Below are 27853 nucleotides of genomic sequence, written 5' to 3' on the forward strand. Positions count from 1 at the left end.
AGGAGTAGAATGAGGTTCTAAAAATTGAATACAATGTGCTTGCAGATGCCTATTAGATTACAAGCAGTCAGAAAATGGTAGCTGTTCCTAATAACTTGGAAAGCAGCAAGATTGCTTCCTGAGAGCTGATAAAGTCGACGCATTCTGGCAGAGTTCAGGGATGTACAGAGGCCCCTTAAAGGAGTAAAATAGTTCTTAGGCCAGCAACCCATGAGGGTAGCCTGATTCTGGATAGCAGAGTTTTGGGGGTTTTTTTTGAGTTTTATTTATTTATTTTGAGAGAGAGAGTGTGAGCACACACGTGGGGGAGGGGTAGAGAGAAGGAGAGAGAGAATCCCAAGCAGGCTCAGCACCATCAGTGCAGAGCCCCATGTGGGGCCTGAACTCACAAACCTTGGGATCACAACCTGAGCCGAAACCAAGAGTCGAACCCTTAAGTGACTGAGCCACCCAGGCACCCCTGGATAGCAGAGGTTTTAAGCATAAATTGTTAGTCCCAAGGAGGGTCTGTCTGGTCACCAGCAGAAGCAGAACCAGGGCATAGCTCCAGAGGCAGCATCAAGGGCTCACTCTCTGGGGTGTCATCCCTTTTGAGGAGATGGATGTGTCAGGCTCTCTCTGATCCCTAGAATAACTGCCCTGTTCTGTGTCTGTAGGGTTCATCAAACCCCCTTCTAAATCATCTGGCCTTCCCTGAAGGCCTCCTGAGAGGTAATGCCCAGATCTGTGGCTGTAAGCATCTTATCTGCCCGACAGTTCAATTTCACAAGCCAAGAAGACACAGCGGCCCACATCTGCTTCGCTGGCCCAAGTTGGCATCCTTGAGTCGTGCACCTGCCTCCAGCGGGAGCACCTCTCTGCGCCCGCGGGTCAGAGGCAGACCCTCATTGTGGGCGTTACCAATGGCAGGTGGCAGAGGGCCGGAGACGTTTCCTGGGTGATCCCCCCCACGGCGTCTTTCAGCCTGGTGCCTTTCCATCTGAAATGACGGTGGGGAAGGATCCCTGTCGGAATGCGTTTGCTGCTGCTCCGTCTTCCCCAGAGTGTGAGCGGGTCCGTGTGTTTGTGTTTCCATATTACCACTCTCGCTTTGCTTTTAAAACAGCAACAAAGAAAGAGGAATATTGGTCTCTGTGGCTGCCAGTACCGTGCCTGCCAGAATCTCGTGCTTGCTGAAGCCGCCAGATGGTGGTAGGGCTGTGTGTGGTTTTGTTTCCTCTGCTTTTTGAAAAGTCGTGAAGTGGGAGAGGCTGGGGAGTGTGAGCTTGGCTGCAAGAGTGTCAGCTGATAACAGTTTGCAGTGCCTTCCGCCCCGCACGTGGGCACGAGGGTGTCTTCCCAAAATGTGCTGCTGACCCTCTCCAGCATTTGCTGAGCTCACAGTATTAGCTGTCCCGTAAACACCAGCTGGATTGTCCGTTGCCTCAGCCACATACAGTAGCTGAACAATCCAGTTTTTCAAACCGGAAACTCCCATGTGTTTGTCTCTTCCGTGAAGATGGAAGCGGGTTGTTAGGATTGCCATTGTAGCAAAAGGGAAGTTATGCTTCCTTTGCAGGGAGCTGTAAGGGTTTATTTTTGACAAATCTTCTACGTTTTCACTTTTGTCCTAAGGGACCCCATGAGGACAAAGGGGCAGATCCTTCCACTGCTTAAAACAGTACGCACCTTTCTCATCCGTTAGTTTCCTTGAAATCAGATCGTGTATTTGTTGCAAGAACGTTTGGGTGATCTAAGAAGCCAAGTAGCTCATACAGAAGTGCTGGGGGTTCTCGAAACCACCGCCAGGGCTAACATAAGGTGTGTGGATGCTGTTCAGTGATTGAAGCCTGAAAGTGTCTCTACGGAGCGGAGCGAGCTTACGTGGCTGATGTAAATGGTAAACGGTCTGGGTGGTAACTGCGATAGGAACTGGTTGTTTTTCTCTCCCCCTCCCCTGATCCACCCCTCCCTGTAGTTAAACAAATGTAGGGCATCAGATGATGCCACCTCCTCCCTGTCGTCCATTTCTCTTGTGTCTGAGGATAAAAATAAAGTGCTGATGAAGCCAAAAGAAACGCAGCTAATTTGTCCTTAATATCCTGAGTGGCCTTCTTTGGCCTTTAATGAAAATGATGGGGCCCCCGGCAGGAGCCATCCGCCTCAAAAGTGCACGGGGATGGGCAAGGGTGTGTTTCCCAAACAAGAGAGAGGGCAGCCAGTGTGGGACTCCTGGGAGGGCATCAGAAGCTTCTCTGTTAATTAAAGGCAAGAGTGTGATGCCAAGCGGTAGGGAACCGCTGGTGTGTTGCTTTGTGAGTTTTCTAAGGTACCTTCCAGCCCAAGAGTCACCCTGAAAATTCCCTGCTTCCACATGTAGGTGAAATGAGGGCCGGGGCTGTCTCCCTGTTCATAGCACAGTGACAGGACCACGGTGACATTTCCTCAGTGTTTGTTGAGTACAGGAATGCTGCCCCGTCTCTTCTCCAGCATCCTGGCTGCCATGGGATGCTTTCCCTCGAAGGAGGAGGGTGGGTCATCGGGTCCAGCCTGGAGGTCAGTTTCTAGAGCCTCCAGCAGGTATGCCCACCTCCTCCTGACGTCCAGTTGGTCCCCTGCCTGGAGTGCCGAAGTGCTCCCTACAGACCCATCTTTTCATCCACGTGGCAGTGGTGGCCTTTGGACGTGGCCCCTTGAACCGGATATTTGGATAGCATGTGGTCTTTGTTAGCCAGGGCATCGTGGTTGAGCTTTTCCAGGCATAATCTTATTCGAATTCAGGCTCACGCTCAGGTGCCATTTCGAGACACTTTTACTTTCCCTTCTAGAGTCCAGGTACCATCACTTAGAGTTGTAAGAACCCTGAAACCCACCTGCAAGACCGCAGAAGTGGGGTTCCAGCTTCCTTGTCAGGTGTGGCACTGGCGTGCGTGTGGAGCCACGGTGGCCGTGGCGCATGCTGGCCTCCAGGCGTCCCCCAGGGCGGCAGATGGTGTCCCCAGCCGTGCCCTGTTCCGTCTGGCCACAGTGGCAGCTGACGCATGCCGAGGCAGGTTCTGTGATGCAATGCCTGGGCAGTCTTCCAGCCGGTCATCAAGGTGAAAGACACCTGACATTTTAAGACTTCTGCACTGTTGAAGAGCAGGGGCTTGAGAGAAAGGACAGACACACTCTTTCCTCATATATTGAGCCTGTGATACTACAACCTGCCATGAGCCATTGCAGAAGGATCCCCTGAGTGGCCAATGATGGTACCAAGCAGTGGATTCCATAGGACCTTTCCTTTCCATCCTTTGCTGGAAGGAGGCTAGTGACGCAACTGTCTTGATCTTTGCAACGTAAAAATAAACAACAGAGAAGTAAGGCTGGGGACACTTTCAAATGCTGGCTAGTCAAGGACAGCTGCCTGCCTGTTTTGGAGACCTGGGACACTGAGGGACTGAGGCTCACTGCAGTCGGCTGACCATGAACCTCTCGAAGCTAGAGCTTTGAGTACCATCAAATGACCACTTCACTGATGTGAACATAAGTACAGCCTTTCCAAGGCGGACCCTCTGAACCGCTCCTTCCCAGCCTTTGGTCTCCTGAGATGTTTGGGAAGAAGGAATTATCTGGGCTTTTGCAAAAACCACCCTCTGTACTGTTAACTTGCCTTCCATGTTCTCATTAGCCAGCTCCTTGGAGAAGGGCGATATTCCACATGGAAGAAGGAAGGGCTGTGCTGCGATGGCTGGTGCACTGATGTGGATGGTTCCTCCAGTCAGGCCACAGTTCCTCTGGCGTCTGCCCTCCTGTAGGACTTGGCTGACTATTGCCACACCAAAGCCCTACTTAACTGGCCCATTGATGTATCCAGCACTCCGTGTTTCTCTATAAACTATACCAACCCCTGCCTTTCGTAAGCTCATAGCTGGTAGATCTTTTTCTGTATATCCACATGTTACGGACCCTCATGAAATTATTTAATTATAAGGTCGGTAAATCTTTGGAATATGAGTGTAAAAACCAAGATTGGTTATTTCTGCACAGTAAGTGGAATGCTTAAAAGATAGGCTAGAAGCAAGTTGCTTTTAGACAGAGATGTCGCCATCAGATGACATCTGGATGAGGCAATTGTGAAAGATCAGGGGACAAGACTATCAAAATCTGGGATACTCAGACTGTTTCACAAGAAGCCCAAACTCTGAATCACAGGTGATGCTCTTCGGGTGTGATGTGCACAACAGAGATGACCTGAAACACGAGTCGGGCTCGCTGTTTGTTAGAGTACAGTCATCCACATGTGAGTCTAAGAAAGTTAGACCCTTCCCGAGGTCACACAGCTAGTGAGCTGGGGGGGAGGGGGGGAGGGGAGCTGGGCTTTGAATCCACATTGTTTGACTTCAAAGCCGAGCTCTCTTAACCTCTCTACTGCTTTTCTTCTTGATCCCCGTGTTAGTCTGGGAGGGGACAGGGAGCTGGTGCCACGACTCCGGATTGGCCACAGTGAGAGTGGGGCTGTGGGAGCCCCAGGGCCTGCAGGCTGCTTGGGGGCCACATGTCAGTCAGGTATGTGGTGTGGGGTGGGTGGAATGCAGCTGGGACTGGGCCCCCAGAACTCTTCTGAGGTCAGTGGGGGAAGGGGACAGGGTCACATACCACAAGAGGTAAGATTTGGTGTGGATAAAGCAGATACGTTTTGGAAAAAGATTCCCGATAAAAATGTGTCACAGGGGTGACCTCCAGTCTGAAATTGATGTGTTTGGTGCATTTGGTGTGATTGGTGGTCATATGCCTGGGAACCACACACGGCCACCCATCTTAGATCTTTTAAACTTTAACCGGATGGGCGCAGGAAGCAATTTCATGCATCCGGGTGCAGCAAGGACAGAGTGAGGGTTTTGTGACGCCTGTTTGGTGTCCGGTGTCACCCATCTTCAGAGACGCTTTGGGGCTGTCAGCGCATTGCTGGCCTGCGTCCAGATAGAAGTCACGAGCTGCTGGGCGGTCGGAGGCCACTTACTCCACCGCCCTGTTCCTCTGAGCTCTCGTGGGTCCCACAAAGGAGCCCTTCCTAACTCCACCCGCGGTGGATCTTCTGTGCCTGGGGTCTTGCCTCACGTGGACTTTTCCGCCTCCCTTTCATAGCTGTTTTTACAGTTGAACATAAGCTGCCTCTGGTGGAATTAATGTGTCCCTAAGGCTGCAGGGGAGGGAGTTAGTGCCTGTTGACTTTGTGGGGAATGTCAGCCGTGTGTTTTGAAATTAATGTTTCTTTAATGGCGAGTGGAGTATTTTCTTGGTCACATCAACAGGAGGCTCCTATTGCCTCTGTGCTTAGGAAGCCGGGGTGGGTGGCGAGCTTAGCCCCCTCTCCTAGCCGCTGCTGGTACAGCTGAATATGTCACCTGTGGCTTCTCAAGACCCAGCACCAAGGTCAGCGAGCCCTCTTACGGGAAAAGGTCACAATTCCCCCTTGGCCGGTGGTTCTCGACAGGGGCCATTTTGCCCCCCCTCCCCGCCCTGGCAAACGTCTAGTGACATTTCTGGTCATCACGACTTGGTTTCACCCGGCAGTGCTCGGGGCAGCCCCGTGCAACAAAGAAGGATTTGGTCCAAGATGTAAGCAGTGTTGGGGTCGACGAACCCCGCAGTAGGTGGGGGGCCCCGTCCTGTTGAGCCCTCTCCTGCAGAGGCCTCAGAGAGAGCCCTCCTGTCCAGTGGTTCTTTCTGACTGCTAATCAGGCTTCCCAACAACATGAGCCCTCAGAGGGCCTCCGGGACGCACAGTGACTTATTGTCACCCTGCGCTTCGACTCGAGCGCTTCTTAAATCTTGCTCCCCCCTCCCCCCTTTCTGCCGCAGAAGCTGGGCCTGACAGACTGGCTTTTCAGTCCTCGCTGGCCACCTGCATGCTGTAGACCCCTCCATGGCCTGTGCATTAGTCCCCTGCTGCGTGGGGAGACGGAAGCCGCCTGCAAATGAGGCAGCGTGGGCGGATGGGACGATGCCACTGGGTGTGCACCATGGTCCCGCCTTTGCAAAGCCACTGTGGCCAGTTGCGTTCTGAAGGGTGTAGCCCTATAGGACTTTGTTGGGGGGGGGGGCGGGGAGGGATGATAGCAGCTCCTTATTTTCCCTTATCATCCCCGAAATGGCATTAGATAGTTTGCATTCTGTTATTTTAGCGTGTCTCTTTGTCCTCGGTTGGGAATGTCTCCAGCTTATCATAGTGGGAAAGGGCCTTTCAGTATCAGTAAAAGTGAGGCTTGGATCTTGGCTCTGCGCTTCCCAGCCCTGTAGCCCTCAGCAAGTTAGCGAACTCTTCTGAGCTCGTTTTTTCCATTTATAAAATGGGGATGAGAATACCAACCCCACAGGGATGCTGCAAAGGTTGCATTCCTTTGCCCCATTTCGTAGCTATCCCTACCAGACAGTCTGCTGGCCCCTTAAGGGTCAGACCCTTGTTGTCCTCTTCAGAATCACTTTAATTCTTGCTGCATGGTAGATCCCCATTATGGGTGCATTGAGTCTTCCAGAAAGATAGGTTGAAGCCCTCCCTCCCCCCCCCCCCCAGTATCTGTGAATATGACCTTATTTGGACATAAGGTCTTTGCGGGTGTAATCAAGTTCAGGTGAGGTCATTAGGGTGGGGCCCTAATCCAGTGTGGCTGGTGTCTTTAGAAGAAGAGAGAAATTTGGACACAGACACATGCAGACACAGGCACAGATGCCTCATGTGAAGACGGACGCACAGGGGAGACCGCCACCCGAAAATGAAGACACAGTCGGGAGTGAAGCTTTGACAAGCCAGGAATTGCCTGGAACCACCAGAAGCTGGGAAGAGGCAGGAAGGATTCTCCTTTGCAGGTTCCCAGGGGAGCACGGCCCCATCAGACTCCTGGCCTCTAGACGTGTGAGGACAGTACGTTGTGGCTGTGTTAAGCCCGCTGGTTTGGGGTGCTTGGTTACGGAAGCCCCAGGAAACTGGTGTGCCACTCAGCAAACATTTATGGAATTTTTAAGTGTCTTCAGGTGCAAAACATAGTATTCTGCCCCGACATTCATACTTTGCTAGTCCAGCCTCTGGACCCTATTCTTTTTTCTCCACTGTTGGGCTCCTTTGCAATCCATCCAATTTAGATCACTGACTGATTTTGTGCTACTTTATTATGAAAAACCTTTGCTTGTTACAGGAGAAAGCTCTTACATCTGCCACATGGAAAAGAATTAAGATTTTTGCCATAAAGTATATCTACATCCGCAGCCACTGGAGACTGTTATTTCTTTCAGCAGCAGCTTGCTTCCTGGTGCTACGGGGAAGCACGGGAGGCCCTTGCTCCCTGCCCTCTTCTCCTTTCAACTGGCGAGAAACAAAACCAAATCAAAGTGGCTTTAAAAATAAGGAGATGTGGGGCCCCTGGGTGGCTCAGTCCGTTAAGCATCTGACTTTGGCTCAGGTCGTGATCTCACCACGGTTTGTGAGTTCGAGCCCCATGTCAGGCTGTCTGCTGTTAGCTCAGAGCCTCAGAGCTTTGGATCCTCTGTCCCCCACTTTCTCCTTCCCTCCCTTGCTCATGCACACTGTCTCTCAAAAATAAACATTTAAAAAAAAAAAAAAAAAAAAGGAGATGTATGCTCTTACAAAACAGGAGCTCTGGGTCCAGAGGAAGACCAGGCTGTGTGTGTTAGTTTCAGAGGACGGGTCTCATCCTGAGGCAGGTGTCCCCATGGCCATGATGATAGGTGACTGCAGTAACTGGGCACCCTGCTTCTGTTTACATCCTGTGGTGTCTCTTTGTTGTGTTGATGTTCAGATCAGGGTCTTTTCCCCACAGGCTTCTACGACAACCTCTCCTCCTTGTCCCATCCCTAGACCAGCCACTGCCGGGAGTGGGGGGTGGGGGTGGAATTAGATCATTGGCCCAGACTTAACCAGCTGACAATTCATAGGCTCTGGTGAGACTCGTGTTGCCCCTCTGCACTCTCCAAATGAGCAACTCTTATGCAGTGCTGGTAGGCAGGGTAATGCCTCCCCAAAGATGTCTACATCTTCGCCCCTGAAGCCTGTGACTATGTTACCACAGTGTAAGGCAAAAGGACTTTGCAGATGTGATTCAGTTAAGGATCGTGAGACAGGGAGATTATCCTGGATTCTCCAGCTGGGTCTGTGTAATCACAAGGATTCTTATAGGAAGCAGGTAGAGAGAATCAGTGTCCGAGAAGATGTGAGAACAGTGCAGAGGTCAGAGAAGACAAAAGATGCTAAGTAGCTGGCTTTGAAGATATTAGAAGAGACCACAAGCCAAGGGATGCAGGCAGCCCCTAGAAACTGGAAAAGGCAAGGAACAGATTCTCCCCTAGAGCCTCTGGAAGGACTGCAGCCCTCCCAAGGCCTTGATCTTAGCCCAGTGAAACAGATTTTGGACTTCTGACTTCTAAAACTATAAGATTATAAATGTGTGTTGCTTTAAGTCAGTAAGTTTGTGGTAATTTATTACAAAAACAATAGGAAGTGAATATACCATTCTCTCTTCAGATTGAGCTCGCATCAGTATAGATCTTTTGTAGGAGAAGAATCTCGTGTTGATGTTGGACATTGTATAGTGTGCACTTATAAGACACACCAAGATTTATGGATTAAAGAAAAGACAAACCCAGTCCGTGGTCCTGCCTCCAGGTAGAGCCAGCGTGGTGATTTGCTCCCAGAATGGTAAATGTTGGTTCCTTCATCCGGCACCAGTGCTGGGTACAGGCAGCACAGAAACGAGTAAGAGCTTGTCCTCACTCACAGGCTCCTGAGCGTCTCAACCCAGCCGTTTGATTCCATAAATATTCTCACTGTCAAGTCAGAGCCCTTCCACATGTCTGCTCTGTCTTTGTAGCTACAGCCGGTTTCCTCTGAAAGCTCTTTCGAACTTGCTGATTTTTTTTTTTTTTTTTAAGTTTTAGCCAGGGTCAGGAAGAGCATAAGATGTTAAGCACCTCCACACATAGAGCTATTTTTAGGGTGCCCCATGTTGCTTAGATCAGCAGTCCCTCCAGCGGCTGGGTCCCGGGGTCCACAGAGGATGTCATCTGCTCTGTGCCAATTGGACGGAGACAATTGCCATTTGGAAGTTTTCTTTGCGGTTTTTATTTCCTCCCCTCTCAGGGTTTCCTGTGCCGCAGGGCCCGGGGGTGAGCACAGACAGCATGTTTAGAAACTGCTGGTTACCGCACCGTAGGTCAGCTGTTTCTGGGAAGCATTGGGCTTTCCTGGAGATGACACGTGACTGGTGGCCGTCTATGGAAAATGTTTGGGAAGGTGAGAGAAAGAATGGAGCAGAGAAATGGGGTGAGGGAACCAACCTTGAGGTGATCATTTCCAAGCCTAGAAATCAATCTTGAGGAAACTGAGGCATGGGTTGTTAGTGAGGCAGCTGCCCCCCACTTAGCTCTTAGTGTTAGCCTAGCAAGGATTGGAGCTCAGTCCTCTGGGACCAGTTCAACATTTCTAGGGTCCAGAACCAGAATTTGAGAGCAGGGCTTTAAGGGCCTAACACCCATAATAGCGTGTCGCTAAGTAAATTCAGCGGGATTCATTCTAGGCTCTCCGTCCTGCCCCTGCCTACCTTCCTGGGTCTGTAGTAAATGCCGTGTGCTGGGTGGTTAAACGCATAGGCTCTGGAACTTGAGTCTCGGTTGGAATCCCACTTACTGACAGGGCGACCCTGGACAAATTCCACAAGGCACTGATGGAAACGGGGGTAATCATACTAGCACAACCAGGATTTTGGAGGATTGAATGAGTTCATGTGTGCACAGCGCTTACCCCAGGGCCTGGCACAGCCTAAGCTCTATACAGATGCCATACCTTCCCACGACCGTAAACACCACCGTCCTGCATTTAGGTAACTACGTGCTACGACAGGGTACGTCTGTGCTCCATGCTTTATTTGCCCTGCTCCCTACAATGAGATTTTGCTTCCAGTTTTTCTTGTCGTCAACAACATTTCGATGACTGTCCTCATAGGTGGGGATTTGCTCTCGTCCTTAATTGTTTTCTCTGGTTAAATTTCTAGAAGTAGGATTGCCAGGTCAAACAGGGGACTTGTCTTAAAGGCTTTTCTGGATAGACGTGGCCAAATTCTCCTCCAGAAAAGTACTCGTTTACACTCCTTCCAGCAGTGAATGAGTGTGCCAGTTTCCTTGCATGGCCGGGTTATTAACTTTGAGTCAAATGAAGGCCCAGGAAAAATAGGAGATATTTCCCCGGGGATAAAGTGTTCCTCGTCCCTGCTTATAAGCAATAAAGGCTTAGGAGAATCTGTAGAGAGCCCAGGAGGCAAGTGGTGCGCATGCAAACAGCGCCCTCTACTGGTTTTCCCGGGTGGAGCATGGTGAGCTGCAGTAGATGGGGATGCCCAGGTGGTTTCTAACTCCAGAGTGGCTGCAGGTGCCAGCGGCTAAAGGGCAACATTTTACCAAGACTTTCGGCCATTTAAAAAGTCAGCCTCCGGTGACCTTTAGGTCTTGCTCAGGTTCTCTTACAGCAGTGCTTCTTCTCAACTGGGATTTTGCTCCCCAGGGAACACTGTACTGTCTGAAGACATGTCTAGATGTCACAAAATTGGGGGCTGCTACTGATTTGTGGAAGGTCAAGGCCAGGGATACTGCTAAACATGCTACAATGTACAGGATAACCCCCCCCCCCCAACAAAGAATCATCTGACTGACATGTGGGTAGTCTTCAGGCTGAGAAACTCTGTGAGTTTTTTTTTTTAAGCTTGCTTATTTTGAGAGAGAGAGAGAATGAATGAATGAATGAATGAATGAATGAATGAATCCCAAGCAGGCTCTGCACTGTCAGCACAGAGCCTGATACAGGGCTCGATCCCACGAATCATGAGATCATGATCTGACTGAAACCAAGAGTCAGACACTTAACCAACTGAAGCACCCAGGCGCCCCTGAGAAACCCTGTTTTAGAGGAGTGGGAGAATTGTTCTAGAAGACTTCTCTTTTCAGACTAAAATATAGAAATATTCATATTGAATACTTATTACTATTAACACTAATTTATTTGTTCTGGAAAACCTGCTAGTTTTGCAGAATAAAATGGCAAATAAGAGGAACTGAAATAGCACATTGACCTTTCTAGAAGAGAAGGCAGAGGGGGACATACGAACCATAATAACATCACCAGCACTAATAAGGGAGGGAATTTCTTTCCCATTAACTTGGCTTCGTTAAACCTACCATAAATGCCTACAGCTTTCCCTTGAAGGCCTTGTCTGTGAAAAATAGTGCTTCATGTGACATTCCCCCTCCCCAATTTCATGAGCCCCAATGTTTTCATAACATTTATAATTGAGCTTTTCCAGTGCTTGGTGCAGAATTCCCATCTGTAGTTGTGATGTGCTCCCCACGCCCAAGTAAGTGCTGATTCGGGCATTGTTTCTTGGAGGGGGCAGGAAGGGCACTTCACAAATAGTCTTAAAGAGGGTGTGCCTAAAGGGAGCAGCATGACCAGAATTTTGGGAAAATAAAACTGAATTACAGCTTACATTGACATTTGTTCAGTGCGGGACCCTCTTTCACTAGGGCTACCCAACCCCGTCAGAAAATACTCCCTTGTTTCGTTTTGCTTTGGCCTTGCTAGTCTCTGAATTACTCGTATTCTAGAATATGTATCTTGAAACAATTAGCCGGAGTAGCCTTGTTAGCTGTTCTAAATAACGTGAAGAGGGTTATTTTGCCAGAAGAGGAAAACAGAACAAAACAACAGCTTTTCCTTAAAAGTCAGGATACTATTTTGATCATTTTCCTTGGGAAGTGTTTTTCAGATTGTAGGTCATGATCCGGTAGTGGGTTGTAAAACCAATTTCTGGGTCACAGCATTTAAAGAAAATCAGATAGAGTATAAAATGTTACTGGGCATTGCATACAGTAAAACTAACTTCTATTTTGGTGATTATAGGAAAATGTGTCACCCTGTGTGTGTGTGTGTGTGTGTGTGTGTGTGTGTGTGTATGCGCACATGCGTGGTGAGAAGCAGTGGCTTGGGTTTTATCACATGGTGAAATATGGCTTGTTTTCAAATTATTTCATTCTCTTTTCAAGAGTTCAGTGATTCTGGGGCGCCTGGGTGGCTCAGTCGGTTAAGCGTCTGACTCTCGGTTTCAGCTCAGGTCATGATCTCATGATTTGTGGGATCGAGCCCCGCATCAGGCTCTGTGCTGACGGTGCGGAGCCTGTTTGGGATTCTCTGTCTCTCTCTCTCTCTCTCTCTCTCTCTCTCTTTGTCCCTCCCCCCACTGGCACTGTGTCTCTCAAAATAAATAAACTTAAAATTTTTTTTTAAGATTTCAGTGATTCCAGTGTGTCTCCTGCCCTCAACTTTGCGTGTGTTTCTGTTTCAGGTGGTACCAGGGAGATCGGTTCTGCCCTGACGAGGATGTGCATGAGGCACAGAAGCATAGAAGCCAAGCTGAGGCAGTTTTCGAGGTGAGGAGCATATCCTGCCCCGATCGCATGTGCCCTTGCTGGTTTCAGGTTAAGGAGGCAGTGACTCGCCTGCCCACCCGAAGCAGCAATCATCTCCCCGTAGCATCGAAGTCCCCACTGCCCATCGCTCTGCTCGCTCATTGAACGAGTATTCGTTGGTCGCCCGCTGCATGCCAGCACTGGCCTGGGTGCGGGGAATGTGGCGGACAACCAGCCTGCCTGGGTCCCTGCCCTTGTGGATCCTGCACCCCACTTTGGGGGTCTTCTCTGTGCTCCTGTGTGTCTCTGCTCGCCCTGCCCTCCGCTGGTGGAAGAACGGTGCAGCCGCCCCCTACAGGAGCCCCTGGAGGAGCAGCTGTGGGTCCACCCTCCATGGAGGACAGCAGTAGCGATTGAGCACCCCGCGCTGCCAGCATGGGTGGAAATGGCAACGGCTGGCACCAGGATGTGGAGTCACCCGTGTTCCAGTCAGTGGGAGGGAGGGGGGCATTCTTCCAAGAACATGGGCAGAATTCAGCACTCTCATACCATTCTGCTTTACGGATAGCATTCTGCTTTACAGATACGCCCAAGTGAGATGCCTCTGACCCCCCTGGCTGGGCCACTGTGGGAGGTGGCAGAATATTCTGGGAAGTGCCTGGTCTTGGAGATGGCCAGGCCTGGGTTTGAGCCCTGGACTGGCCGTTCAGGCGCTGGAATCATGCAGGAATCATAGCTACTATAAAATGGGGATAATGGTCTCTAAAGGGTTCTTGTGAAAATTAATGAAACATCTACACATTTCCAGCAGAAAGTGCCTGGATAGCAGGTGATGACATCTGCCTGCCTTCCCTCCTGCTGGCTCCTGGGTGGTGCTCCCCAGACCATGCAGCACCTCCTCTCACACTTGTCTCCCGGGTTTATTTGCAAGCCTGTGGCCTGCACATTTGAGTCATGAGGGGACACCAATTCAACGACCATGATTTATTGAGCATCTACTGTGTGCCAGGCACTATCTTAGTTAGGGAGTGTGGGGTGTAGCACTGAATAGGACCATGTCCTGTTCTCATGGGACTTACGCTCTGGGCACTATGTGGCACTATGTACATGTGACATGACGTCAGGGGCTGCTGAATGCCACCAGGGGAGGCACACAGAGAGGAGACGGGTGGTGGCCATTCGACTCTGGGTGGTTAGGGAGCGAGTGTATTCCAGAGAGAGATCTGAACAGACACCTGGAAGAAATAAGGGAGTGAGCTGTGTTGATGGCTGGAGGGAGTGTGTATGAAGGGGGGAGTGCCACGTAGACCCTGATGAGGAAAGGAGGGAACTGTACCGAGAACTTGAAGGTTTTCAGGAGGCTCTGTGATCAAAAGGCAGTCTGAGAACACCTTCTTAGTACGTCTCATCAGTGCAATTCAGGCAATTTATGGGCACTTTCTAATTTTCCTACAGGATCTCTGTAAATGTCAGAATGTGTCCATTTTCCTTCCATTACACAGACAAAAACCTTGGGGGTCCGTGCCTTGCATAGTTCCTCTGGGTGGGGAGCTGCCTTTCCACATGCTTATGTGTGATCTGTTTGGGACCCTGCACAAAATACAGGGAGTCCCTGGGGATACCCTCTGATCCAAGAGCTCATCATTCAGCCTTTCTTTCTCCAGGCTGTCCACAGTTAGCCTACAGTCATGACCATAATCCTGAATGCACATCAGACTCATGTGGCTCTTTTATATATGTATGTGTGTATATATACATACATATACATGTATACATATATGTATATACATATGTATATGTGTATATATACAAATATATATATATACATATACATATATAATGTATTTATTTTGAGAGAGAGAGTATGCGGGCAGGGGTGGGGTAGAGAGAGAGGGAGAGCAGACTCCAAACTGTCAGTACAGAGCCAGATGTGGGGCTCGAACCCACGAACCATGAGATCATGACCTGAGCCCAAATCAGGAGTCAGATTGCTTAACTGACTGAGTCATCCAGGCACCCCTGGCTTTTTAAAAATTAGTAATAATGGGGTCCCACCCTCTAAGCGTATGCCAGGCATTAGGTATGGGGTGCAGCCCTGGCGTCCTTACCTTTTTAAAGCTCTCCAGGTGCTTCTGTTGTGCAGCCAGAGGGGTGACCCCGCTGGTCTGCATCCGTGCTCGTTAATACAAGAGTCAGAAGATAAGCAGGGGAAACAAGAAGAGATGTTGCTCCATCCAGTCATGCTTATGGCTTCCTAACAGTCTCTGGACAGCGTTCTGAGAATAAGGTTGTTACGAAATGGAGGGATTTGGACGTGAACTTGGGCTTAGTATACTGCCTTGTCTTGCATCATGAAATCCTTGATTTAGGTAGTTTTGACAGCCAAGTGTAAATCTTGACAACAGAATGTATCTAATTTCTTCTTTCTTTTTGGTGAAAGCGCTTTAATTGATTGTCTGATAAACCCGCTTCAAGAACAGATGGAAGAATGGAAGAAAGTGGCTAACCAGCTGGATAAAGACCACGCAAAAGGTACAGGGGGGCAAGCTGTCCTCTGCATAGTAGTACGCGTGTTCCGAGCAGAGGCACGGGTATTGCCGGCTGCTGCCTGCTGCCTCTGCTGGTGTCATCCTAAGGGCCCACTCTGTTCCCATGTCTCCTGGAGGCATTTCTGTGTTGGAGAATAAGGAGTCAAAAGTGATCCCATGAAACATCCCCCCGTTGCTGAGAGCCCAGATTCTTGGTGGTATTAATTGCGATCAGGTAAATTAAATGTGAATTGCCAAAGATTCATACTTCAGGCATCACAACACATCTTGGAAACCAAACTTTTAATGATACAAGCTATCCTTGGGTCTTCTGTCCAGAACTGCCACCTTCTTTTTTTTTTTTTTTTAATTTTTTTTAAATGTTTTTCTTTATTTTTGAGAGAGAGAGAGAGAGCGTGAGAGAGCAGGGGAGGGGCAGAGCGAGAGGGAGACGCAGAGTCTGAAGCAGGCTCCAGGCTCTAAGCTGTCAGCACAGAGCCTGACACAGGGCTCGAACCTGTGAACCGCGAGATCATGACCTGAGCCAAAGTCGGACGCTTAACCGACTGAGCCACCCAGGCACCCCTAGAACTGCTGCCTTCTTTGGAAATGCTTCAACAAACATGTCCCAGGCCCTCGTGTGCCAGCCGCCGGGGGCAGAGTGGTCCAGACAGACACCTCCCAAGCCGGTCTTCCTGGAACCCATGGGTGGGGGTGCTGGCCTCATGGCAGGGGCAGGAGCCATTCATTGCTGGGAGGCTCATAACTGCAGTAAAGTGTCGGGGAGAGAAAGCACGTGAGTGGATCTGAGGGGAGTGAACCAGAATGAAAGGGTTGGCTAACAGTGGATCGCATGAGCACGTGACTGAGGTGTCTGATTGGTGGCATGGCACCAGCAGGGAGGGAGGCATCGGGGAAGGCTGCAAGGGAACTGGAGCAGTTGGCAATCAATTGAATGCATACCAGGGCAGCAAAGGAGAGTAGTGTCAGAGGCAGCTGTCATTTCAGATGTCTGAATCTGGGTGATGGAGGTGCCAGCAACAGAAATGAGAAATCCAGGAATAGGTGTAGACCCGTAGGGGAAGCGGAGGTGGTTGTCAGGGGAAGTGTGGGGTTTGTGGGCCGCCCCCTCCTCCGGGGGGTCTGGTGCCGGCCTTGGTGTTGATGTGAGAATGAGGCTAAGGCAGCTGGGCATTTCACAGTTTCTCCCCCCCCCCCCCCCCCGACACCGTCTGATTTCTCACGCTATGGTCTTCAGTGCTCTTCTCTGAATGGTAACATCTGGCCAGTGTTTTGCTACATGGGTTCTTTTTTGAGCAGAGCACTGCAAACTGGGGGCCTTGGGAAAGCAAATCCTATTCTTCAATTTCCTGACACGAGCTGAGAAATAGTGGATTTTTCACATTTAGTGAAGTATTCCCAAATGATGTCTTTCCTCACAGCTGATATGTGTGAATTCTATCAGGGAAAGACCATGGTGCATTTTGTTGGTTTTCATGTTAATAACCCCTTCAGCAGGAGATTTTTACCATATAGTACCCTGATTAAGCTGTTTATTGCGTATCATTGTTCATTCTTTTTGTGATGAAAGTAATGGTTGTTCCTAAAAGATTTTCTGTTGAGCAAGGTGGTAAAATTATTCAATAATTCTGCTTTCTCTTAGAATATAAAAAAGCCCGCCAAGAGATAAAAAAGAAGTCCTCAGATACGCTGAAACTGCAGAAGAAAGCAAAAAAAGGTAACTCTACAAATTCTGCTATGCATAGTGTTACTTTGGGGAAATGAACATGTGCTTGATTTGTCTTTGAAGCAGAAAGCATTCGATTGAGACTTCCTTGCCTGTGACAGCCCTGGAGAACAGGAGCAAATAGAATCCATCTGAATTAAAGTTCTCAAGTGCAGAATATCTATTAATTTGAGGCCCTTGCAAAGTTGTGCTTGACTTGTTCCCTCCCCCCACCTTTGTCTCCAAAATTTGACAGTTTCCGTGCCCTATTGTGCGTTGTAATGAAACCTATAAATTTCTTGGAAGCCTTGGGATAACGCATAAAAGCCTTCATGCAAATGTCCTCTAGTAATTATTACAGAAATTATGTCATTTTCTCCTCCATCTTTCACAGCCTATAATCTCCGAAACCCTTTATTAAGTCTTGTGAGAATGTTAGAAACGGCTGCAGTGGGAAGCTGGGAGCTGTTGTTGTATAGAGAGATTTTTCAGGGTGTTCGTGAGTCTGGGGGCTCCCTAGGGGAAACCAGCCTGGTGCCTCGTGGCTGTCTGCCCACCTCCCTGCTGACTGTCCTCCACCAGCTGGCCCGCTGTCAGATACGAGACCCAACTCTGCTCTTCCAGCATGGACTTCGAATGTGCACAGAAAAATCTAGCTACATCCACTTTGCAGGCATTTGTGATGTTTTACTAAGACCCAGAATGTAGGGACTCAAACTTGAGAAGGTGACATTCTTTCCAGACTGTTCTTGATAACAAGTTTTTGAAGTTGTTGTCTCACAACTGATGAAATGTTTTGTTTTTCCCCTGAGGCTGCTCTGTGCTTAGTGTTTGTTTGGGAAAATTTTTAGGTAGAAATCCCCCAAACCAAATTTCCTCTTTTCCTTAAATGAGAGGTTCTCATTTGGTATTTGAGGAAAATACATTTGGGGAGATGGAGTAGTTTGGTGGACAGTGGGGTGAGGACTGGGCAAAGTTTTAAAGCTTGGACATTTTTAAAAAATGCCTTCCTAGTTCTTGTGAAAAACCATAAGACCATTTCAAGATAAAGGCAGGAGAATTTAAATTTTTTTTTCTTTTTCTTTTTCTTTTCTTTTTCTTTTTCTTTTTTTTTTTTTTTTTTTTGAGAGAAAGAGAGACAGAGCATGAGTCGGGGAGAGGTAGAGAGAGAGGGAGACACAGAATTCAAAGCAGGCTCCAGGCTCCGAGCTGTCAGCACAGAACTCGACGTGGGCTTTTGAACCCATGAGCTGTGAGATCATGACCTGAGCTGAAGTCGGACGCTTAACCGACTGAGGCGCCCCAAGGCAGGAGAGTTTTCACTCATAATCAGATGTTCTGTTAGTATTGGCCTCGGTAGTTAGTTTTGGACGTGTGTTCTTGGTCTTAGTGCTTCTCAAATGTACATTATATCTTCTTAGTGCACCAGGGAGCTAGTGTTGGACAACGAATGGGGTTTGTGGCCAGTAACATTTTAGTGTGTCCAGAGGTCAATGTTCATAAGTAAAACAGCCAGTCATCCACTTCCATTGAATCTGGGGTCCCATGGAAGAACAGGTTGGAACCGAATTCCATGTAGTTGACAGCTTAGCAACTTTGAGATAGAAGGGATTTGGAAGGAAGGTCCAGGGAAGATACTTCCAGCTCGGGAAAGGTTTGGGAGTTTGGTGAAGAGGATGAGGGAATTAAAAAGGAGCTGTTCCAGAGCTGTCTTTCCAGAGGCCTTAAGTTCTTGGCTGCAGTGATAATCCTTTTATCTGAATGCTCCATGGAGGCTGAACTAGTCTTCATCTGTCACTCAAAGTCCCTGGCATTGTCCAATTAGCAGAATTTGGACCTACGGGGAAAGCCTGATGGGTTGATTACAGTGCAACACAAAAGGAAGTTTCTGACAACTAGACTTGCCCAGCACTGGCTGGGGCTGCCTGGAGAGGATAATGAGCTCCCCTTCCAGGCACCCGGTAGAAAGTTTCAGGACACCCAGGGTGCTGGACTGGGTAACATGAAGAGATAGATGCTTCTGGTCCCGGGATTCAGAATAATTGGCATTGGTTGTGGGGCTTTGTGGGGCCCTTGGGCCTGAAGGTAGAGAGTGGAGGCTCTGACCAAGGGTTTCTGAAGCATCCATCCCTCAGCCCTAGCCATGTACCTGGTGGTGTCAGGCACCATGTCCTTCCAGACAAGGTGGCCATGGTGGTGTAGTTATATCTATGAGCCAAGTCAGATCAGTAGCTTGGAATGTTCCAGATGATTTTCTAGTTACTCCAGAGTACAACCAGAAAGCAGTTTTTATTTCTATCCTTTATAATTTTTTTTCTACAATATATAAGTGCATTTTATTTGACCTGAGTGCACGCATTTGTGTGTTTCTGGGGTGAATGGAACCTTCTAGAAGGTACCAGAGTCATCATTCTGACTGTTTAGAATGGAGCGCTCTCCTGGAAGATGGGTAGCCTGAGAATGGAGCGGGAATGCTACAAGGGCCAGAAGAAATCTGGTTATCTGAGGCTTCGAGTTAATTTTTGGGTCTGGTTACCGGGAGTTTCCCTTTTCTGCCAGAACTCTTATAGAGGCATCTGCATCATCTCCCTCAAGTGGTCCCTTCCTGGACTCTTGGCTTATAAAGTGTTAGTAGTTCCTTCTGAGATTTATACCATATGTTGGGATAGACACGTGCTTTGGATACATTTTTTTTTTGTCCTGATAGAACTGAATCTGATAACCAAATAATCACTTACCTTTTAATGTGTTTTCAGGAGATCACCAAGCAGCATTCTGCCGTGCCTTTTTAAAAAAACTGTGATCTTTGATCTAAAAATTCTTCTCTTTTTTTCAAAATTTCAAATTCCTTTGTGCATTTAACTTAAGCATGGTTGTAGCACTGCCTTTGACAAAGGCAGACACATATGGGGTGCAATTTTTTTTTTAACATTTATTTATTTTTGAGAGACCGAGAGAGACTGTGAGAGTGAGCGGTGGAGGGGCAGACAGAGAGGGAGACACAGAATCCAAAGCAGGCTCCAGGCTCCAAGCTGTCAGCACAGAGCTGGATGCAGGGCTCAAACCCACAAACCGCAAGATCACAACCTGAGCCAAAGTTGGATGCTTAACTGACTGAAACACCCAGGTGCCCCTGGGGTGTAATTTTTGTATGTGACTAATTTACCTTAATTTTCACTCTGCAGATAATCACCTTTTGTCACATGCTTTATTTGACTCTTTTTTTTTTTTTTTTACGGTAATATAGAGTGGTAATTTATAATCTAAAGGTATTTAAATATTACCATCAAAAAAACTTTGAATGTTTTTTGGTAGATTTGGCTAGATTTAATTTCAAAACCATTTCATTTTGTTTTAGATGTTTTATTTTTTAAGATTTTTATTATTTTATTATCTTAGGGAGAGCACGGTGAGCAAGGGAGAGGGGCTGAGACAGAGAGAGAGAGAGAGAGAGAGAGAGAGAGAGAGAGAGAGAGAGAGAGAGAGAGAGAGAGAGAATATCTTAAGCAGGCTCCAAGCTTAGTGCGGAGCCCAACTCTGGGCTTGATCCCATGACCCTGGGATCGAGACCTGGGCCAAAACCAAGAATTGGAGTCAACCAACTGAGCCACCCAGGCACACCTCAAAACCATTTTAAAATAACTTGGCAGGGGCACCTGGGTGGCTCAGCTGGTTAAGTGCCTAACTCGTGATTTCGGCTTGGGTGATGATCTCATGGTTCGTCAGTTCGAGCCCTGCGACACGCTTTATGCTGACAGCATGGAGCCCGCTTGGGATTCTCTATCTCCCTCTCTCTCTGCCCCTCCCCCTCCCGTCAAAAATAAATAAATAAACATGTAGAAAAAAACCAACTTGACAGATGCTCCAGCTGTGGGTGAATGTACCCAGTTTTTGGAAGGCAGGTTTATTGAACACCTACCAGGAGTAAACTCCAGGCAGATGTTGGGGGCTACAGAGACGGTACCTGCCCTCTGGGAAGTTCCAGGCTGGTGTCCGGGGTTAGGACCCAGGCAGAGCCAGCCTTATGGACAGCTGATGGGGAGAAGACACAGGCAGCAGGAAGGCAGGGACATGGTGTGGAGCTGGCCTAGTAGCCCACGTTCTGAAAGGCCTCTCATGAGTCCCCATCAAGCCCTGCTGTTTGATGTCAGCTCATGGCCCTTTGGGGTCCTGGGGTCGGCCATACCTTCACGGGCGAAGCGCGTGTGGACTGGGTGTGGGAAACATTTTACGGCATTTGCCTGCTTCTGCCGCTGTACTGCACGAAGTCAGCAACCTTCTCCTTTAACTCCCATGTTACTCTTAATTTAAATTTAAAAATTAATTATGGTAAAGCCTTCTGTTTCAATCTGTAACTACTAAAAGCTTATCAGGGACTTTCTTTGGGAGCGCTGAGACTGGAACATTTTGCTGGATTAACCCTTGAGCCTGACCTTTCTACAGATTCTACAGATAGATACCAATCTATCCTTTTCAGCCAGACCCTGCAAAGCAAATACTGTAAACCTAACAAACAGACTCACAGAATTCCAGACTAATGTGGTATTTGCTGTTAAGCTAAAATGTTAACTTTTTTTTTTTTTTATTTTCACCTTAGCTTAAGTTTTCTTCCTTGGGTTTCTCTAATTACTTTGCAAGTTATAATAAATTATACTTGAAGGATTTTCTTGATACCTTAATTGGCTTCTTTTGGGAATATAGTCATCTCTCTTCTTAGGAGCCGTACTGTCCTCTCTAGGGGTGATGCTTACTAAGTAGGAAGATTTCTGTGTAGATGTGAAGGAAAGAATATGAGTGAGTCAGGGAAGGGAACCTGGGCGCACGGCTGTTGGTGGAGGTGGGTTTAATTGCCCTAAAACAAAATTCGGTGGCCAGCCTCGGACTGTTTAACACATGAAAGAAGGGTAAGCCTGCTGCTCGAATACCAGTTTGACTTTATTATTTTCCTTTTTGTGTCAATTGTGTATCCTGCACTTTGTCACCGTGCGCCCCCCGCCAGTGGACGCTCTCGGTAAGTGTACCATCCTGACTCTCTGGTGGCTGGTCACGATGTGGTCCTTGCTGTGGGCTTTCCATGGTTGTCCAGACCTATGCTAGTTGCCCAAGTTTTTCTGCCGGCTCAGAGCAATCAGTTGTGCCTACTTAATTTTCCATAACTAAGAAAATCCTGTGTGTGTGTGTGTGTGTGTGCGTGCGTGTGTGTGTGTAATCATTTTCTTTCTGCGGTGTTTGGCCCTTTCACGGGTTAGCCCAACACCCTGAGGGCCTTTACATCACCATAATTCAGTATTAGACTTATGGAAAGAAGAAATACAGAGTGATTTGCACAGGAAATAAACGTATTTATACATACATATATACCTGAGCTATATATGTATATGTGTATTTATATCACAAACAAAATTTGTAGAACTGCACTAAATAACCCCTTATAATAATTCCCAAATCAGATTTGGTTGCATTAAGCTAGCAAACTGTCTCTATACTTTGTCTCCCTGGGACCATACAGTTCTTTTCAAAATGAATAATCCATAAAAAAAAATCGAAAGTATTATTTCAGCAGAGTTTGTGCAGTGTTTCATTTCAGAGGTATCAGATCTTCAAATTCAATAATCAAAATGATTCTTCTTGCCTAAATGTTGAACCTCATTCTCTGGGTGATCTGCTTTTGGAGTCTTGTGGCTGTCCCTCTGTCTCGGAAAGGTCTGTCCGTGCAGCATCCGTGTGATTTATCCTTGCCTTGAATGTGCTTGAGTGTTCTCTGAGAACATTTTTACTGAACAGCTCCAGAGAGGTTTTTGAACTGGAATCTGTCATCCACGACAAACCCAAACGACATAGGTCTCCTATGACCAGTGGGGCCGAGATGGTCCCCAGCTTTATAAATGATGATCTTTTCCAGTCCTCAGTGTTGTGATTATGAAACAGTTTGAACATTTTTTAGTGTACTTTTGGAAGGAAGGTAAGACAGCCACTTTTGGTTTTTTGCTTACTGTGATAAGATTTATATAACATAAGATTCACCGTCTTAAAGGCTTGTGGTCCATTCACAACGGTGTGCAACTATCACTACTGTCTAATTCCAGAACATTTCTCCCACCCCGAAAAGATACCCCCTGCCTTTTGAGCAGCTGCTCCCCATTCCCCCTGCCCTCAGCCCTGGACACCTACCTGTCTGCTTTCTGACTCTATGGATTTACCTCTTCTGGACATTTCGTATAAAGGCATCTGTACCATGTGTCCTTTCGATGACACAGAGTTTTACTAGAACTTTTTATAAGAGTCTAGGGTGAGTCAGTCTGTGGCGTAAACTGCATGGTTTATTCGTTTTGAATGATGGGCAGCAGGGTTGGGGATGAGGAGAGAAATCGCACAGACCTTTGGCTCTGTCACTTACATGTGGCTCATCTCAGGAAAAATCACAGCTCCCTCTGTTTCTTACTCAAGCAGGGGTCCCAAGGCTAAGCCACAGTGATATGTAATCATAGCAGTAAACTCGGGCGTAAAAGACAGAAGAAAGCAATATGTCTTGAAGCCCTCATAAATTTTTTTTTTACAAGTTTTAAATCATTTTTGAACCTGAACGTCTATATTTTAACATAGGTTCTCAGTAATGAAAGTGTCCTGGTTTGACAAGAGAAAAAAAAATATTTATACAAAACCCTCCTTTGATCCAGTTAGAAGTATTTACCTTGAACCCCAGGTTTCTGCATAAGCGTGGTTCCTGAGGGAAGGAATTTACAACTCCAAAAGTATTCCACCAGGCGTATACCGCCCCCTCAAGGAGTTGAGACTCTAGTGGGAGTAAACCACCCTGTTTAATCTGTATGCTCAGTGCCGTGATGAGGGTGAACAAAGGGTCTAGCGATGGGCAAAGAAGAAGAAACCCAGCGAAGCTTGGAGTGGAAGGTGATGGGAAGATGGAAAGGGGTCAGCCAGTGGAGAATAGGGTGGGGGACGTTCAAGGTGGAGGGGCAAAGCATATGCCAGCACATGGTCGTCACCATTTAGACGCAAGCACCAGAACCATGGGAGAAGGTGACCATGTTGCAAAGGGGCACCCCGAGGGCAACTGTGTGCACTACCCTGAGTCAGCTTTTCAGGAGTACCCATAGGGGAACCACAGGGATCCCGCCTGCTCAGCCTCAGCTGCCTGGCCACCCTGACCTGCCTCTAGATGGTTCTATCACTGGGCCTTATTTCTGCTCACACCCCTAACTGGACTAAACTTCTCCCCCATCAGCGTCCGTTTCACCAGGAGCAGTGGTTTTGATGTCCTGTGGCCACATCAAGTGCATGCACACATTCCCATGTGTGTTTCTTCTGTACCTACAGAACCAGCAGAAACCGCTCTAAGAACGCCCCCTGAGACTGTAGTCAGTGTGGGTTGTTCTCCCCGTCTCCGTGGTAAAAAGTTGGATGTGTCTGGGTCTCCTCCAGGCACCCCTGCCTTTGGTTCTGGGAAGAGGAATAATTCTATAAGTCCTCTTCCCCGGAGGGAATTCCCACCTAAAAATCTAAAGTCTGAGCTGTTAGCGAATCACCTGGCTTTCTTGCCCCGCATGGGCAGAAGACCTCTTTCCTCTGTTCTGCTGCTGGGTAGGAGGGATAAACGGTCAGAAGCCGGTGTGGCTGGCATGAGGGGACCTGCATGGCTGTGAACCACGAGCGTCATGGATGGGGCCTCTGAGAGTCATCAGGAATCGCCATCCCCTTTAGGAGCTCCTGGGCCACTGGAATCCATATGGAGCTGAGAGCCCACCCTGGTTGCTTCTTGCTGTCCAGGTCCTAAGACCTGGTCCTGGAAGGGAGGTGGCAGAGCCTAGAAATCTCTGGATACCCCCTGTGGTCACCACCTCACTAACACGAGTCAACTGTCTGCAGAGCAACAACCAGTCTAACATCCTTCCTAAATCCCACCCCTCCTAGATACTGCCCTCGGTGGTGTGGGGCTGGCGAGTGGTCCAGACTGCTTCCCCAACCTGTGCTCACACCTGTGCAAATGGTAGAAGTGAACCTTGGGCCTGAACAGATGATTGTTCTCTGCAGAAACTAAAGCTGGAAAAGTTCCTTCTGAAGTCAGGGGTCGGGTGTTGGCCTCGGCCTCCAGAGGTGGCTTGACCACATGCAGCCTCGCGATCTGTCTGGGTATTTGCACCCAACTGTAACTCAGTGGGGAAGGTTGAGTCACCGCTTCTTTCCAGGCTTGGGGAAGGCATTATAGGAGCACACACATTTAATTATGCAGCAGATAATTGAATGGGTACAAGCCCTACTTAATGGGGAAACCTGTGTGAAATGGACAGGGAAGGGCTTTGTAATAATGAGTCAGCACAAGGGAGCCACAGCCTGATGAACGTTCTGGTTCTGGGAAGCCCCAGATAGAGCAGTGGGCAGAGCGGGAGAGAAAGGGGCAGCCTTGGCAAAAGCAGGAATGATGGAATTTTCCTTTTTACACCTTGTGTGGCATTCGGAAGCTGTCCCTGCTTGGAATTGAACCCTGGAAAACTCCTTCAAAGGGCTATTGCATTTGGAGAAGAAAGCAGGTGGTCCTCAGAGGCCGGGAGGTTCATTGGCCATATTTCACAACTGAGAATGTAAGTAAAGACAGGCCACGCAGACACCCCCAGAGGCCCAGAGCTGCGAACCCTCTTCCTGTGCAGTGCTGGTCTCTGAGGAAAGCCTCACCCCGACGCAGCCCACCAGGTGCCTTGCCTGTGACTCTGGTCAGCTGATGGCTGACCTCAGGAGGCTGAAATTCTGAAGTGTCTCTTGCACGGTGAGACTGTCATCTCGGTGTGGAGCACCTGGCTTCCCAGTGGCTACATTCAGAAGCTGAGGGAGAGGTATTTACAGTGGCGTGGAGAGGTTACAACAGAATCCCAGCAAAAAGGCCAAGAATTTAAAGAACAGCTTGCTTGGAGAAACTGATTCCTTGTACAATCTGGTTTTCATCTATGTAGAGAACATTCAGTGGCTGGTGCGGTGAGTGGGAGGTGGATGGTAGGTCTGCCCCTCTAGAGCTGCAAGCCGTCCTTGGTTTTCACGGGGCTAATTGGTTCACATCTGGTGTGCTATCTCTTGTTCATAACCGTTCTCTGGGAAGGCTCCAGATGAGCCCTGGGAAGCCAGCCCGTTGAGGAGAGGGGTGTGAGTGCCTCCTCCACTTGCCCTGTGGGCAGTTAAGGAAGCAAAGGAAGCCTCTGCCCTCAAGCTGTCCCCGGGATGGCAAAGGCATTTATGTTCTCACATCAGTTTTCTGACATCTACAGTTAAACCCAGTTCTGACCCTAACTACTCAGAGTTGGCATAGGTCCCAGAGGCTGAGGGGCTCAGTGCCACAAGACTGCCCCCACTTTAGCCACTTGCCATGAGTGGGGTTCCCCAGGCTCCCCACACTTCTGCCTGGCTAACCTCACAGTCGGGATTTCCTCTGGACTCCCCTCAGGTTTGATGATTCATGAACACGACTCACAGAACTCAGGGAAGCTCTGTACTTGGGATTGCTGGCTTATTATAAAGGATACATACGAGCACCCAGGTGAAGGGATACATAGGGTGGTGGTGGGGTCAGGGAGGGTGCAGAGCTGCTCTGTCCTCTCTGGGCATACCACCCTCCCAACACTTCGGTATATTCCCCAGCCCAGGAAGCCTCCAGAAACTGGCTATTCGAGTTTTTACCAAGCTTTGTTATGTAGTCATGATTGATTAATCATTGGTGATGTAACCCCACCCTCTTTCCCCTCCCTGGAGGTCAGGGGTTGGGGCTGAAAGTTCAAGCCTCTAACCCTGTGGTTGGTTTTCCTTGTAAGTGTCTCCCATCCTGAACTTATCTAACCCCCTACCCCCGGGTCATCAGGATGACAAAGACGCTCCTGTCATTCTGGAAATTCCAAGGGTTTGGGGAAGTTCTGTGCCAGGACCTGGGGCAAAGACCGAACATATACATATTTTCTGTCCTAACACAACACTCTGGCGTCCTACCGACAACCGTGACCTGGCAACACAAACAGTACAGTTCGTTATGAAGAAAACGCTGGGGCTGGATTCTCCTTGGAGGAGGTGAAGGCTTCCAGGAGGAGGCAAATACTCAAGCAGACTCCTAAAGGTTGAATCGAATTCTTGTAGAGACGGGGGTGGGGGGGGGGTGGGGGGGGGGGGGACAAGAGATGAGTGTACTTTCCAGGAAGAGGCACACAGAAAAATCAGTGGGGCTGGAAGCAGAAGGCGGGTTTTGTTGACATTTCATCCATTTAATATTGATTGGTGCCTGGTAGGTGTCCGTCAGGGGCTCGATGCAGGGCTCAGGTTCTCCCCATGCCCAGGGAAGATGGAGGAGTGCGCTGTACCTTTAAGACCTTACCTTGGATAGGCGTGGCTCTTGCATCTTCCCTCAAGTGTAGAACTGGCCACAGGTGAGCAGGGAGGTGAGCAGGGCCGTTTTTTTTTTTTGTTTTTTTTTTTTTTTACCCTATTAAAGACTTAAGACTTTCAGGACTCTGAAGCCCTTGAAGACTCCTTGGCTTCTAGAAGGTTCTGTGAACGTGTGCATTTGGATTAGTGACGTAGCTGGATACCCGTTAACAAGTGGCTGTTGTGATCCACACGGGAGATGACGGTGACCAGGGCTCAGGGAAGTGGCCACAGGGATGGAGAAGGAGCATTTTAGGGGAAATGTGAGAGAGAGAGAGAGAGGAGTTGAAGAAGATGCAGGCTTCAGGCAACCAGGTTGACGAATGGGAGAGTGTTTCTTTGACCACAGAGGAGGAATCATGTCAAAGATAGGAGGGTTCCGACACGCCATGGGTGGTGAGCCACGCGTTGGCATGGGCTGTTTCCTAGTTTCCTCTAAGCTGTCTTTGATTAAGCAGCTGGTGGTCCAGGGACCAGCGAATCCTGGTGACAAAACCCCCACCTTTTAGTGAAAGGATTATGGAATCTTTTGCATTTCTGTACATCAAAGAAGACATTGAACTGAAAGCTCATTAAAAAAAAAAACCAACCTGTGTGCCCAGCAGACTGCCCCCGACTGAGGTGCCCAGCCCGGGGAGGATGGCTTCAGAGACACTGATAGCACCTGACACGTACCGAGCGATCACCACGTACTGGGCGTTGTGCTACATGCTTCACGCGAATGAACTCATTTGGTCTGAAAACAACCCTGTGAGCAGGG

General features: G+C 48.5%; 1 protein-coding gene across 9 annotated transcripts in view; it reads left to right on the forward strand.

The window, feature by feature from the left end:
- The window catches only part of MTSS1 (MTSS I-BAR domain containing 1), a 165806-nt gene that overhangs the window by 115050 nt on the left and 22903 nt on the right, over positions 1 to 27853 (forward strand). For 5 of the 9 annotated variants that reach the window (XM_045453710.1, XM_045453708.1, XM_045453713.1 and 2 more), the window contains exons 4-7: positions 12363 to 12447; positions 14867 to 14958; positions 16618 to 16692; positions 21680 to 21691. In XM_045453710.1, coding sequence (XP_045309666.1) covers positions 12363 to 12447; positions 14867 to 14958; positions 16618 to 16692; positions 21680 to 21691 — 264 coding nt within the window. The remainder of the gene's footprint in view (positions 1 to 12362; positions 12448 to 14866; positions 14959 to 16617; positions 16693 to 21679; positions 21692 to 27853) is intronic. The other 4 variants (XM_045453709.1, XM_045453714.1, XM_045453712.1 and 1 more) reach the window with 1 other exon arrangement.

This window comes from Leopardus geoffroyi, chromosome C3, assembly GCF_018350155.1.
Source record: "Leopardus geoffroyi isolate Oge1 chromosome C3, O.geoffroyi_Oge1_pat1.0, whole genome shotgun sequence".
NCBI classification, from domain to species: domain Eukaryota; kingdom Metazoa; phylum Chordata; class Mammalia; order Carnivora; family Felidae; genus Leopardus; species Leopardus geoffroyi.